The sequence below is a fragment of the Acinonyx jubatus genome, chromosome E2 (assembly GCF_027475565.1).
Source record: "Acinonyx jubatus isolate Ajub_Pintada_27869175 chromosome E2, VMU_Ajub_asm_v1.0, whole genome shotgun sequence".
Taxonomy (NCBI): domain Eukaryota; kingdom Metazoa; phylum Chordata; class Mammalia; order Carnivora; family Felidae; genus Acinonyx; species Acinonyx jubatus.
Window position 1 is genome coordinate 12796713 of NC_069396.1, and position 14008 is coordinate 12810720.

At 47.3% G+C, this 14008-nt stretch overlaps 1 protein-coding gene across 2 annotated transcripts; it reads right to left on the bottom strand.

Annotated features, from left to right (window-relative positions):
• Positions 1-223: 223 nt before the first annotated feature.
• On the bottom strand, positions 224-10188 carry LOC106988722 (immunoglobulin alpha-2 heavy chain-like). 2 transcript variants are annotated; one of them, XM_015087200.3, is made up of 5 exons: positions 9976-10188; positions 2503-2637; positions 1656-1949; positions 1295-1351; positions 224-615 (listed from the first exon to the last, which is right to left on the bottom strand). In XM_015087200.3, the coding sequence occupies exons 1-5, from the start codon at positions 10061-10063 to the stop codon at positions 311-313; spliced, it is 879 nt and encodes a 292-aa protein (XP_014942686.1). In that variant the 5' UTR covers positions 10064-10188; the 3' UTR covers positions 224-310. The 2 variants fall into 2 exon arrangements, with proteins under 2 accessions (XP_014942686.1, XP_026932012.1); XM_027076211.2 differs by having other exon boundaries at positions 2503-2862.
• Positions 10189-14008: the final 3820 nt, after the last annotated feature.

The following is a 14008-nucleotide window of genomic DNA, read 5'->3' on the forward strand; positions in this document are numbered from 1 at the left end:
TCAGCTAGTGAGCAGCAAAACTTGATGGTCTGCCCCTGCCACATGCGTTTCCCTCTGACCGGCCAGAGTGGCCTTGGGACCTGTATGACTTTCAGGCTCCAGCCTGCAGTGGCTGACCTGTCCTCAGAGCCAGACCATACCCTGGACGTCCCTCCCCTGGAAGCTATTGGCCTTGGTCCCAGGATCCCACCTCCCTTGCCCAGAACAACCCACAGCACAGCAGTAACTTCTCAAATTCCCTGTATTTATGGAGAAATTTGGACAGCCTGAGAGAGAAAGGGGGACCCGATGGGTAACGAAAGGCAGCAGACTAGGAGGAAGCTGGCTGGAGCAAGGAGGGAGGGTCCGGGGCATGGGCAGCCCCTCGGAGGACATGGAAGCCCCTGGGGCTCGGCCACTTGTGCTCCAGGGCTGCGGCAGGAGTGCACCTCCTGCCCACCTGCGCCCTGGAACCGGGGGCCGCTCCTTGACCCCCTCTGGGGAGTGGCTCCGTAGGGTGGGCCCAACAACAGCGATTCCTCCAGAGAGCAGCCAGGATGAGGCCGTAGATGAGAGATGCGCCCAGCAGTCCCAGGTAGCAGTAGGTGGTGGCAATGAGGATCTGCTCCAGCTCCACTGTGAGGGAGACAGGCACAGGGTGAAAGTGGGCCCACAATGAACAATGCATCTTCATGGGCTTCTCCCTGCCCCTGCCTCCTCCTAAGGAGGCCTCTCTGGCTCACTTTATCCTCTGTGAAGTTGTGTTACTCCCCATTTATAGGATAAAAAGTTAGACTTAAGATCTGTAAGTGCAGAGATGGTCTGGACTGGATGGGGTAAGTAGGTAGGTGGATCTGAGGCCAAGAGAGTAAAGGACTCCTCCTCCACCCCCCCACTCCCCCCCCCCACCCTAGGGGCCACAGAATGTTGAGGGCTGAACCAGGACTAGACCCAGGTGCTTTGGACTGGGTCTACACCTTTTCCAGCCAGAATCTCAGGGCTCAGCTCTGACTGCATCAACACAGGAGCTTCCCAGATCCCCCTGCGGGAGGGCCCCTCTCCTGGCTGAGCTCCTGAATATTTCCTGTGTTCCTGTCCTAGGACCTTTAGTGCAGTGTTCCTTGCATTTTAAACCTTGGTTCAGTGTCTGACCTACTCCTCTAGACTCACTAATATTCAGACTGTGTTCCAGTCACCTCTCTGCCCTGGCAAATACTTAGTACTCCATAAAATGATTGCTGAATGAGTCGATGACCGTGAAAAGTCAAGGCTTCACCACCCAGGGGGTCCCACGTCAGTGTTGGGGGGTCCGTACCTAGAAGAATGTGTCCACTCTTGTTCGCATTCTCCACTTCCAGCGTTCTCCTGTGCCCTGGAACAGAGCAGATGCCCTTCGTATAGCTTCCCTCTGCCCTGTCCCCCAAAGGAAATAAGCAGGCATTCACCACTAGGGAGCACAGAAGCCAGGAGTGACAGAGTAGGTATTAGGACTTTGGGGGTAGCTGGTCCCACAACATTGCACGGGCTCCAGAAGCTAGGGCAGAGCCAAGGGTTCTTTGCCACACACAGCAGTGCTTATCTTGACTTTCTGGCTTGCCAGGGAGTAATTGATGTCTGGGTTCCAGGTGGTTGCATCAGGAAGACTGGAGCACAACCCCTGGGTCCTCTCTACTCACCTCGGCCCCAGGGCAGGGGCAGCACGACTTCTAAGACTCCACTCTGGTGCAAGCCTCGGCAAGTCACAGACATTCCTGCCACCTCCTGAGGCAGCTGCAGCCAGCTGACCATGGGATCCCCAGCGCCCCCAGTGGAGTCCTCTTCCTCCTGGTATTGGCCTTCCAGGACCCAGGACACCCTCAGAGGGTCAGGGTTATGTCCTAGGGCCACACAAAGTACATGGAAGGGAGGGCCGTAGGCTGGGATGAACAGGCTCAGCTCAGGTGGCTGCAGAGCCAGGGGTTGCCTCTTAGCTGTGGGGAATGAGAGGAAGAAGGATGTTACCCAATACCACCAGCCTCTTCCAAACTCAGTCCTATTGATCCCCCTCCTTCTGGGGCCTCTAGAGACTCTTCTACCCTTCCTCTATGGCCTTCCCTCACCTTCGTCAGAATCTACTTTGCCCCACAACTGGCCTTCTGGCCTGTTGAGCAGAATATGAGCTGCTGAGCTTATCTCTGCCACATGTACCTTCTGTCCTCCGGGCCTCCAGTATCCTTACTACAGAGTAAGGGAAGGGAAGGGATTTAATGTTCTTGATGAGGCTTCCCCTCCCAGGCCTAAAAATCCGGTCTAAGGTGTTTCTGTCCATCCTCAAATGCTTCCAGCCAATTCCACCATCCAGAAGCTTGAGCATTTTCCCTGCTGGCAGTCTACTCTCCTGGGCCCTCCTTCTCTTTCCCTCATCCTACTGACAACAGCTTCCTCCAAGGGGGCTCCACCATCTACACCTTTCTGCCCACTGCCACCAGCTCCATTGCAATCGTATGCACTAGGGGCACCAGATCCCCACGCTCTTAGACTCACCCTGATAGAGCAGTCGGGTACCTTCTCCAAAGACATACTGGCCTGAAAACCATATGGCACAGTAGTAGGTGCCCTCATCAGCAGGGCTGGCATTACCCACGGTCAGGAGCGCAGCATTCTGGGCTGGGTCCATCTCTGCCAGAAAGCGAGGATTCACACCAAAACCATAGGTGGGGGGAGCCCCTTCTCGCTGACTCAGCAGGAAGGTGGGGCCACTCCCCTTCAACTGCTGGTACCAAGATAAGACATGAGCCCTGGCAGGGCTTCCCTGCACCACACACCAGATCTGTGGATTGCCTCGTCCACTCACCACAGAAGACCGAGGCTGGAACAGAGAGGGCTGGAGGACTTCTGGGGCACCTGAAGAGGCAGAGAGGATAGTGACCCACTCAAAACAACTCAGTAGTCCTTTATTAGACACTGTCAGCTCAGCCGAAGCATCCGGTCTCACCAGAAGGCCATTTGACAATACCTGTCAAAACTGTACATCATCACGCTCTGTGATCTGACAATTTTATTTCCATAAATTTACCTTAGGAAAATAACTGGACTCAGGTATATTGGTAGACCTACAAACAGGACTGTTATAATAATGAGAAAATAAATGTAATTAGAGGAGAGGATAAAGTTTTAAATGAGACACCCGGTCTATGTAGTACTACTATGCAGGCCCCATAAAAGGAAAATGAAGAACTCTCACTTCTGGGTAGGATGGAGTTGTTGGCAGCCAAATAATGTTCCCACTGAAAACAACTAGAAAAGCCAGAGGAACAGACGATATTTCAGGTTTAAGAGAGTTACAGAAACAACAGTGGCCGGAAGGGTTAAGGATGTGCAGAGGGAAGAACCACGGAGGTGCAAAGTGACAACTTTCAGCCATCTGCAATTGCCAATTCTGGCAAGAGGCTAAGGCTCCAGGTTTTCCCCAGGGGGAAGGCTGCAGGTGAGACAAGAGAAATTAGCAGAGCCGTTTATAATCTCACAGGCTGCAGTGACAAAACCGAAAGCCCGAGGAACCTCAAATATATGTTCAGTTATCACCATTACCTGAAGTCTGAAATTTTACAAGATGGGAACCTTAAAAGCTAAGCCCAACCTCTGTGAAGCAGAGTGGAATTTTGCAGAGTCACAGTGCTGAGAAGATAAATGATCAGAGTTTGACGTCTCTCACAAGGAAACCCTCTGCTGTATACATCAGGATTTCAGTTCAAGGTCCCAAATGGGTCAGCCCTAGGAACAAGGCAAATGAGTAGTAGATGGAACTCTATTAAAACTGCATTCCGTACACTTCTAACTAATTGTAGAAGGAATTCTGGAATTAGGAAGCCACCATTTGACAACCACCATAGGAATCATCACTCAGACAAGAAGCATCAATAGATGATAAAACATTTTGGGTTTGGGTAGGTTTATTTATTTGTTTATTTATTTATTTTTTGAGAGAGAGAAAGAGCACGAGTGGGGGAGGGGCAGATCTAGGGAGAGAGAGAATCCCAAGCAGGCTCCACACCATCAGGGCAGAGTTTGACGCGGGGCTCGATCCCATGAACAGTGAGATCATAACCTGAGCCCAAATCAAGAGCTGGACGCTGAACTGAATGAGCCACCCAGGCACCCAGCCACATGAGCAAAATCAATATCAACAGGAATGGGGCAAATAGACATCATGTCTCCTGATATAGGGCACTGAGAACCCAATCTTTCGGTGGTATTCCCGTCATAAATGCATGCCTGAATCTAATCATGAGGAAACATCAGGTTTGAAGCATCAAACCCAAGTTGACGTATATTCTACAGAATAACTGGCCTGTACTCCATCATGAAAGGTGAAAACTAAGGAACTGTTCCAGATTAAAGGAGAATAAAGAGACATGATAACTAAATGCAGTGTGTGATCATGGATCGGATCTTGGACCATATATATATATATGGCCCATATATATATATAGACCATCTATATATATTTATTTTACTCTAAAGAATATTGGAGAGAAAACTGGTGAATTTTGAGTAAGATTTGTAGATTGAATCATATTAATGTTGGCTTCTTCATTTTGATCATTGTACTGTGTTACACGAAGACTGATGGATGACTTCTCATCAGAGATGATGGAAGCCAGAAGACAATGAAAAGACATTTAAAGTTCTTGCGTGAAAACAAACAAACAAACCTGTCAACATAGAATTTTTTCTTACCTAATGAAACCGTCTTGAAAATAAAGATGTTCCCAGATAAAAGCTGAGATAATATGTCACCTACAGGAATCCTAAAAGGAAATCTCCAGGCAAAAGAAAAACGACCCTAGATGGAAACAGGGAAATGCATGAAGGAATGAAGAGTAATAGAAAGGGTAAATATGTAGTTAAATATAAATAAATATTGTCTGTACAAAGCAATAGAAATGTCGACTTGAAATGTCTTATAAGAACAACACAGAAGTTGGGAGGAGGCAAGTGAAGTTAAAATACTCTAACATTATAGCCTCATTAGAGAAGTGGTCAAAGTAGTATTATATTAGACCATGAAGTCAGAAATGCATATTTTAATCTGTAGGAGTAGCCACTAAAAGAATAATAAAAGAATGTATAATTAACAAGTTTTTAGAGGAGGGAATATTTTTTAAAAGAATCCAGGAGCACCTGGGTGGCTCAATTAATTGAACATCTGACTCTTGATTTCATCTCAGGTCATGATCTCACAGTTAGTGAGTCTGAGCCCTGCGTCGGACTCTGCACTCACAGTGTGGAGCCTACTTGGGATACTCTGTCTCCCTCTTTCTCCCAAAAATAAATTGAGAAAAAAAAAAAAAAAAGAATGCAAAAGAAGACAACAAATAAGAGAAAAGGGAACGAGAAACAAGGACTATAGTAGGTATAAACCCAAATATATTAGTAAATACGCTAAATATAAGGGGACTAAATTCTACAATTGAAAGACTAGGATAGACAGAATGGATCAAAATCTAACAACTATAACCTGCTAACAAAGATCACACCCTAAATATTAGGACTTGAAAACACTGAAAGTAAAAGTATTATTATCACTGATACACCTATGCTAACATCAGATCAAATAGGCTTCAAGGCAAAAAATAGTACAAAGAGATGAAGATGTACACTTAACGATGTAAAAGGGGCATCCCACCAGAAAGACATAAACCCAGCCATTTCAATAACCATATTAAATGTAAGTGGTCTAAACACCTCAACTGAAAGTCTGATTGGACAGGAATCCTGTGGATATTCCATCCACAACAAACTCACATAAGGACAAAAATGATTTAAAAGAAAAAGGATGGAAATGTCATACTATGCTACTATGATTTTTTTTTTAACAGAAAGGGTAGTATCAAAATCAGATAAAGTTGATTTCAGGGCAAAGAATACTACTAATAGTAAAAAGTTTTATTTCATAATGTTAAAGAGTTCAATTCATTAAGAGAATATAACAATCTTAAACACTTACACACATAATGGAATTTCAAAATAAAAGAAGCAAAAGTAATAGAACTGCACAGAAAGACAGACAAATCCACAATAATGGCCAGAGATTTCAACACCCATCTTTTAATATTTATTTGATAGAACAAGCGGGTAGAAAATCTCTGAGGATACAGACGCCTTGAATAATACCATCGACCAATTTACAAAACGGTACTTATAGAGCCCTCCACCCAACAACCCCCAATTACACTTATTTTTCAAATGCCCACGGAACCTTTATCAACTTAGATCATATTCTGAACATAAAACAAGTCTTCATACATTTAAAAGGATTCAAGTCACACACACAATGTTCTTTGACCACAGTGGAATTCAATTAGAGACCAATGACAAAGATGTTTGGAAAATTCCCAAATGTTTGGAAAATAACTTAGTTCTAAATAACCCATGGGTCAAAGAGTAAATCTGGAAGTATAGCAGTATTTAGAAGTAAATGAAAATAAGAAGGTGATGGGTCAAAAAATGTGTGAGTGCTGCTGACACGGGGGATCTATCCAGATGATAAAAGTGCTCTAAGACTCAATGCTGGTTATAGTTGCATTGGTACACTACATTGGTAAATGTACCAATAAACTTGGTACATTTGCTGAAAACAACTAAATTGTACAGTGCATCTAAATTGAGTGGATTGCGTGACACGTATACTTCACAGAAGTTGTTTCTAAAAACACCTAAGGACTGTTAAAGAAGAAATAAAATCGCATTTGCAGACAACCTAGTGGTAAACATAATAAAATTTTAAATGTACAATCTGTTAGAAATAAATGGGTTTATCAAGGTCACTGGATATAAGGTAAGTATAGAAAAATAAATTATAGTTCTATATTAACTATAAATAGACAATAAAATTAACAAAATACTACTTATGATAGCATCAAAACCAACAGATACCTAAAAATGAATCTTTTTTTTTTTAAGTTCATTTGGAGAGAGAGAGCACGCACACAAGCTGCAGACGGGGAGGGAGAGAGAGAGGGAGAGAGAGACCATGGCAAGCAGGCGCCGTGCTGTCAGCGTGGAGCCCCATGTGGCGCTGAAACTCTAGAACGGTGAGATGATGGCCTGAGCCGAAATCAAGAGTCAGACGTTTAACCGACGGAGCCACCCAGGTGCCCTCCCTAGAAATAAATCTCCTAAAACTATGCAAGTCCTCTACAGTGAAATCCACACAACATTATTGAAAGAAATGTTTACAATGTAAGTAAGTGGAGACAGATACCACGCGCATGCATTAGAACATTCACTGTGATGGAGTTGTCAGTTTTTCCTAAAGTGATACACAGCGTCAAACTTAGCTCGTCTTCTGAGCCATAAAACAAGTCTTAGTACATTTAAAAGTTCCCATCAAACCCCAGCAGGTCTTTTTGTGGAAAATGATAAGCTGATTCTAAAATTTTTATGCAAATGTAAAGTTCCTAGAATATCTAGGGCAATCTTGAAGAACAGCAGAGCTGGAGGAGTTACACCCCCAAGAACCAAAACTTTCAAGGGGCTGATGTAATGAAAACAGTGTGGTATTGGTGCAAGAATACACAAGGGATCAGTGGAACATGAGCCAGATTCCAAAACGTGTCTACAGTTTTATGACAAAGCGATGCTATAAGGCTATTGAGAAAAGACGTCCTTTTGTGCTCGGTCAACTGGATATGCACATATGCACAAGCAGTGAGTTTGTTTGTTTGTTTTGCACAAGCAGTGAACTTTAACCTCCAACTCTTACTGGATTACAACCAAAAATTTCAGCTGGATTACACATCTAAATCTGGAATGTAAAACAGGAAAGCTTGGAAGAAAACATAGGATAATATCTTTATTTACTTATTTATGTTGAGAGAGAGAGAGAGAGAGAAAGAACGAGAAGAGGAAGGGCGGAGAGAGAGGGGGACAAAGGATCCTAAGTGGGCTCCGTGCTAACAGCAGAGAGCCTGATGCGGAACTGGAACTCACAAACTGTGAGAACGTGACCTGAGCCGAAGTCAGAAGCTTAATGAACTGAGCCACCGAGGCACCCCGAGAATATCTTTATCAGCATAAACCTCGGAAAGAAATCTTAGTAGGCAAAGATTTCTTAAATACGACACCAAAAAAAGTCCATTATAATGGAAAAGCTATTATGTAAACAACATTAAAATTGGGAGTGGCTGTTTATCAGAAGACACCGTTAACAACAGCGAAAAGATCCATGGACTGGAAGATACAACACAAATAACCAACAGAGGAGTTCTATTTAGATTTTTAGATTATATAAAGATCTCCCATAAATCATAAACAAAAAGTCAAATGAACCAACAGAAACATGAACAGAAGATTTGAACGGGCCCTTCACAGAACAGGATATCCTAAAGGTCAACAAACATGAAAACGCGCTCAATGCCACTATTCATCAGGGAAACAGAAATTAAGACTATGGGGAGATTAAAAAAAAAAAAAGACTAGAAGGACATCAGGCGCACGAGTACCTCAATGGCTGAAATGAAAAAGACAGATAATTCTCAAGTCTCAGCAAAGATGTGGAGGAACGGGAATTCTCTTACACACGTACGTATCTGTTTTTGCTAATATCCCAAAACCTGAAGGAATTTTTAACCGTTAACAGCAGTAGCGTGTGGGTTCGGGACCATGGGAGGTCTTAGGGCTTTTAATAAATCTACTGCTGTGTAATTTTACTTTGCAGGCTTTACTATCACCGTCAGAAATGAAAAGTTTCACCTTTTGAAAAGAACAAGTCTCTCCCATCACACTCGAACACCAAGACCCAGGACGTAGTGGTATTTCCTCGCCCTCATCTCTCTTGACCTTTCTGTGGCACTTACCTTGACCACTCCTGGGTGAAAGCCGGGTCTGCCTTCAAACCCCAGGGGCTGACCCCACTCTGCTCCCCTCCCACCCGTCCATCAGCCCTTCTGGTGCCTCAGTCTCAGTCCCTGGGATCTCTCCGTCACCCTCTCTCCTGGCTCCTGGACAAGCTCACTGGGGGTAGCTCTTCCCTGAGGGTTCCTCAGTTTCTCTCCGGCCTCATTTCCACCAAATTAGAGTGAGGAAGATCCACCCCCCACCCCTGCATTCCCCATCCTCCAGCTTCCCCAGCCTGCAGACAAGTCCCAGTCTCCAGGCCCTGCAGATCCTGTCACACAGCTGTCCTCCCCTCCACCAAAGCCTCTTGAGCCTGGGTCACCTCCTGCCACCCGGATGGCCCCCAGCCTCCCGCTGCTCCTGCTGGCCCCAATGTCATGCCCCAGCCCATGTCACACACCCCCCCCCAACTCCACCGCTTTCACCAGACCCCCATCTACTAGCTAGCTGTGTGACTATGGACACCTTATCTAAGCCTCAGTCTCACTCTAAAATGAGGGTTGTAGAATCTACCTCACAGAATTCTCATAGGATTCAATGAGATAAAGTCTAGCATACAGTGCCTCCTTAATCAATGTCACCAGTTTCTACTCTTTCTGTTCAGCTCCAGGGGACCGCAAGGCACGGGTGATCTGACCCCTTCCCCAAGTACCGAGACCGCCCCTCCCACCCCTCAACTGCCCCGCCCAAGCCCCTCCGTCCAGGTCCAGCCCCTGCACCTCCCCCGCCCCCCTTCTCGGCACCCTGCAGTCACTCAGGCCTAGGTTCCTCATGGGAGGTGGGAGTGAGGGGTCCACCCGGCTGTGCACCAGCCGCTCTCCCGCCTTCCGCTTCCAATAGTCCCCGCTACGCTCCTAAACCAGAATCTGTCCACAGTCACAAACCTCCATCCCCATTAAACGCGAGAGGGGCGCCTGGGTGGCTCAATCTTTGAGCGGCTGACTTCGGCTCAGATCATGATCTCCCGGTGGTGGGACAGCTCAGAGCCTGGAACCTGCTCCCCGTCTCCGCCCCTCTCTCGCTCTCTCTCAAAAACTAAAGAAACATTAAAACAATATTTTAAACGGAGCGAGAGGCCTAATTAGGATCTGGGACAGGGAGAGGGGAGAAGCTCACCTGAGACAGAGCACAGCAGCCAGACACACAGGGCCCAGCCACGCCAGGACGCCGGGACTCTACTCGGGAGCTTTGGTGGCGACGCCATCTCTCTCCGTGTCAGCCCGAGGCTGGACGGAGCATGCAGTGCTTCTCCAACTGGGCCCTTCCTGTGGCCCCAGAATGAGGGGCCTGACGTCGGCTTCCTCCCTAGGTGCGGAGGGGGCGGGGGGGGGGGGGGTGGGTACAGACACAGGCGCGGTGCAATTGTGGGCCAACCCCAATATCCGGGTCTCTCGGAAAGCCCCTGGAGGGGTGGGGGTGGGGCCTCTGAGTGCTGGGGCGAAGCTCAGAGGACCACTTGGTTTGCAAGCAGTTCAGCAGAGGATTTGGTTTACTGGGCCCTGAAACCAGTCCCGGAGAGGTCCCGGCCTCGGGTCTGGCTGGGTCCGCAGGCCTGAACTGTGATGTCAGAGGCACACCCCTTTCTTTCTCTCTGCTCTGTAGCCATCTATCTTTTCGTTTGGTTTGCGGGCAGGCTCTCCACACGTGGTGGAAAGATGTCCCCCAGGGCCCAAGGCTCAGGTTGGCCAGCGTAGCCACCTCGGGGGAAAAGGAAGAGTCTCCTTCCTGTTACTTGAAGCAGAGGTCCAAGGCTGATGTTGGTCGACCTAGCCTGGACCACGCACCTGCCAAAACCCATCACTGTGATCAGTGGGCTGGCTGGGCCTGGGTCACCTGTGCCCTCTGGAAGCTGAGGCATGGGGGCAATTTCAGAGGGTCTTTGGGGACTTGGAGTCACAGCATGGTGGTTCCCAGAGGAAAGCTGGATGCAGTCACCAGAGGGTCCAGAGCAGGCACCTACCTGTCCAAAGGGGCTAATGTAACAGAAGAAGGGGGGGCCTCTCCGGCCCAAGAGGGGCCCCTCTGCTGCCTCCTTCCAGCTTCTCAGTTCGGCAGCCATGTCCCCACACCCTCTCACAAAGCCCCCCACCTGTTTCTCCACGTTGCTCTGCTTCCTGACTGTCCCAAGAAGCGGCCCGCAGTTTCTCCTGCGGCTCGGGAAGAAAAGCCTTGATGGCCTGCTCACCAGAGCCCTGAGACATCCTTCGGTCCCAGAGAGACCCAGACCTCGTGGTTCTGTAATAGCAACCAAGATAATCATAACAATAAATAATTGGCCACCTCCTCATCTTCCCTCAGGGTGGGTTATCCGGTGGACTCAGCGCCAGTGCCACGAGGCACTTAGCACACACGGTACCCGGCATGTTGGAAGCACCTGGTGAATGAGGTAGGTCATGTTTTCCAACATGGCCACCACAGTGCATCTCCCCCCACACACCCTTTCTTTTTCCACCCAAGTTGGTATTCATTTTCTAAGCTGAGATACAACTGACGCACAGTAAGCTGTACATATTCAAAGTGTGCAGCTTGGTAAATTTTGACATGCGTATGCCCCTGAAACCATCACGGCTATCAAGATGTTGAACACATCCACCAGCCCTAAAAGTTTCCTGATGCCCCTCTGTCGTCCCTCCCTCTACCCCACCTCTAACATCTGCAGGCAACCGCTGGCGTGCTTCCCGGCACCACAGGTTTGTGTTTTCTAAACGTTTTATGTAAATTGAATAATACTGTGCATGCACTTTTTTGTCTGGTTTCTTTCACTCAGCGTCATAACTTTGAGAGCTGCCCATGTTATTCCATGTACCCATAGTTAATTAATTTTTATTGCTGAATTGTATTTCACTGTATGCCATAATTTACTTATCTGTTCACCTGCTGATGAACATTTGGGGTGTTTCTCATTGTTGGCTCCTTCAAATAAACCTGCTGTGAACATTCACGTGTAAGCCCTTGTATACACTCTCCTTTCCTTTCGCAGGGATTACCTTGGAGTTACATGGCTGGGTCACAGGGTAAGTGGATGTTTAACTTCCTAACAGACCGCCCAGCCCTTTTCCAAAATGTTTGTACGAGAGCATCCTTGACACCCCTGGGCATGGTCACTCTTTTTGGTCTTAGACATTCTGGTAGGGGTGTAGTGATAGCTCATTGTGGTTTTAATTTGCCTCATCTAATGACTGATAATGTTGCTGGGTTGCCGTGCTGGGAGGAAGCTAAGCAGCGGCAGGCAGAGCCCACGTGTAGGTGTGCAGCTGACGACCAGCCACAAGCAATAGACATGTCGGTGACCCTCAGATGGTTCCAGCCCCCGGCCTTCAGGCCCCCCACTCCCCCCGCCGATGCCACACGGGGTGGAAATAAGCTGACGCCACCAAGCCCTGCCCAAACGACAGATTCATGAACAAAGTAGATGACTGGTGTTTTAGAAATGACTTTTTTAAGCTTATTTATTTATTTATTTTGAGAGACACAGAGACAGCACGAGTGGGGGAGGGGCAGAGAGAGGGGCAGAGAGAGAGGGCAGGCTCCGCGCTGTCAGCACAGAACTGGACGCGGGGCTCCAACTCACGAGCCGCGAGATCATGACCTGAGCCGAAGTCAGACGCTTAACCGACTGAGCCACCCAGGCTCCCCCAGAGTAGAGAATTGAGGAGCTTAAGCCCTCCTGTTGTGCTGCCTGGATTGGAATCCTTCCTCCACTACTTCTCCTCTAAGTCAACCAAATTCTTTAACCTCTCCGAGCCTGAGTTTTAGCTTCTTCAAATTGGGAACAGTAGAACCTGCCTCAGAGGGTGGTTATGAATCTAAAATGACCCGTGTCTGGCACAAAAACAGACTTTCAGATCAATGGAACAGAATAGAGAACCCAGAAATGGACCCCCAAACGTATGGCCAGCTAATCTTTGACAAAGCGGGAAAGAATATTCAGTGGAATAAAGACAGTCTCTTCAGCAAGTGGCGCTGGGAAAACTGGACAGCGACATGCAGAACAATGAACCTGGACCACTTTCTTACACCACACACACAAAATAAACTCAAAATGGATGAAAGACCTCAATGGAAGACAGGGAGCCATCAAACTCCTCGAGGAGAAAGCAGGCGGAAACCTCTTTGACCTTGGCCGCAGCAACTTCTTACTCAACACGTCTCTGGAGGCAAGGGAAACGAAAGCAAAAATGAACTACTGGGACCTCATCAAAATAAAAAGCTTCTGCACAGCGAAGGAAACGATCAGCAAAACAAAAAGGCAACCTTCGGAATGGGAGAAGATATTTGCAAACGACGTATCAGATAAAGGGTCAGGATCCAAAATCTAGAAAGAACTTATCAAACTCAACACCCACAAAACAAATAGTCCAGTGAAGAAATGGGCCAAAGACATGAATAGACACTTCTCCAAAGAAGACATCCAGATGGCCAACGGACACGTGAAAAAATGCTCAACGTCACGCGTCATCAGGGAAATACAAATCAAAACCACCACGAGATATCACCTCACCCCTGTCAGAATGGCTAACGTGAACAACTCAGGCAACCACAGATGTTGGCGAGGATGCGGAGAGAGAGGATCTCTTTTGCGCTGCTGGTGGGAACGCAAGCTGGTGCAGCCACTCTGGAAAACAGTATGGAGCTTCCTCAAAAAATCAGAAATAGAAGTACCCTAGGACCCAGCAATTGCACTACCAGGCATTTATCCAAGGGATGCAGGTGTGCCGTTTCGAAGGAACACACGCACCCCAATGTTCACAGCAGCGCTAACAACAATAGCCAAAGTAAGGAGAGAGCCCAAATGTCCATCGATGGATGAACGGATAAAGAGATGTGGTACGTATGTACAATGGAGCATTACTCGGCCATCAAAGAGAATGAAATCTTGCCGTTTGCAACCACATGGATGGAACTAGAGGGTATTATGCTAAGTGCAAGTAGTCAGCCAGAGAAAGACAAAGATCATAGGACTTCACTCATAGGAGGACTTTAAGATACAAAACAGATGAACGTAAGGGAAGGGAAGCAAAAATAACATAAAAACAGGGAGGGGGACAAAACAGAAGAGACTCTTAAATATGGAGAACAAACTGAGGGTGGCTGGAGGGGTTGTGGGAGGGGGGATGGGCTAAATGGGGAAGGGGCACTAAGGAATCTA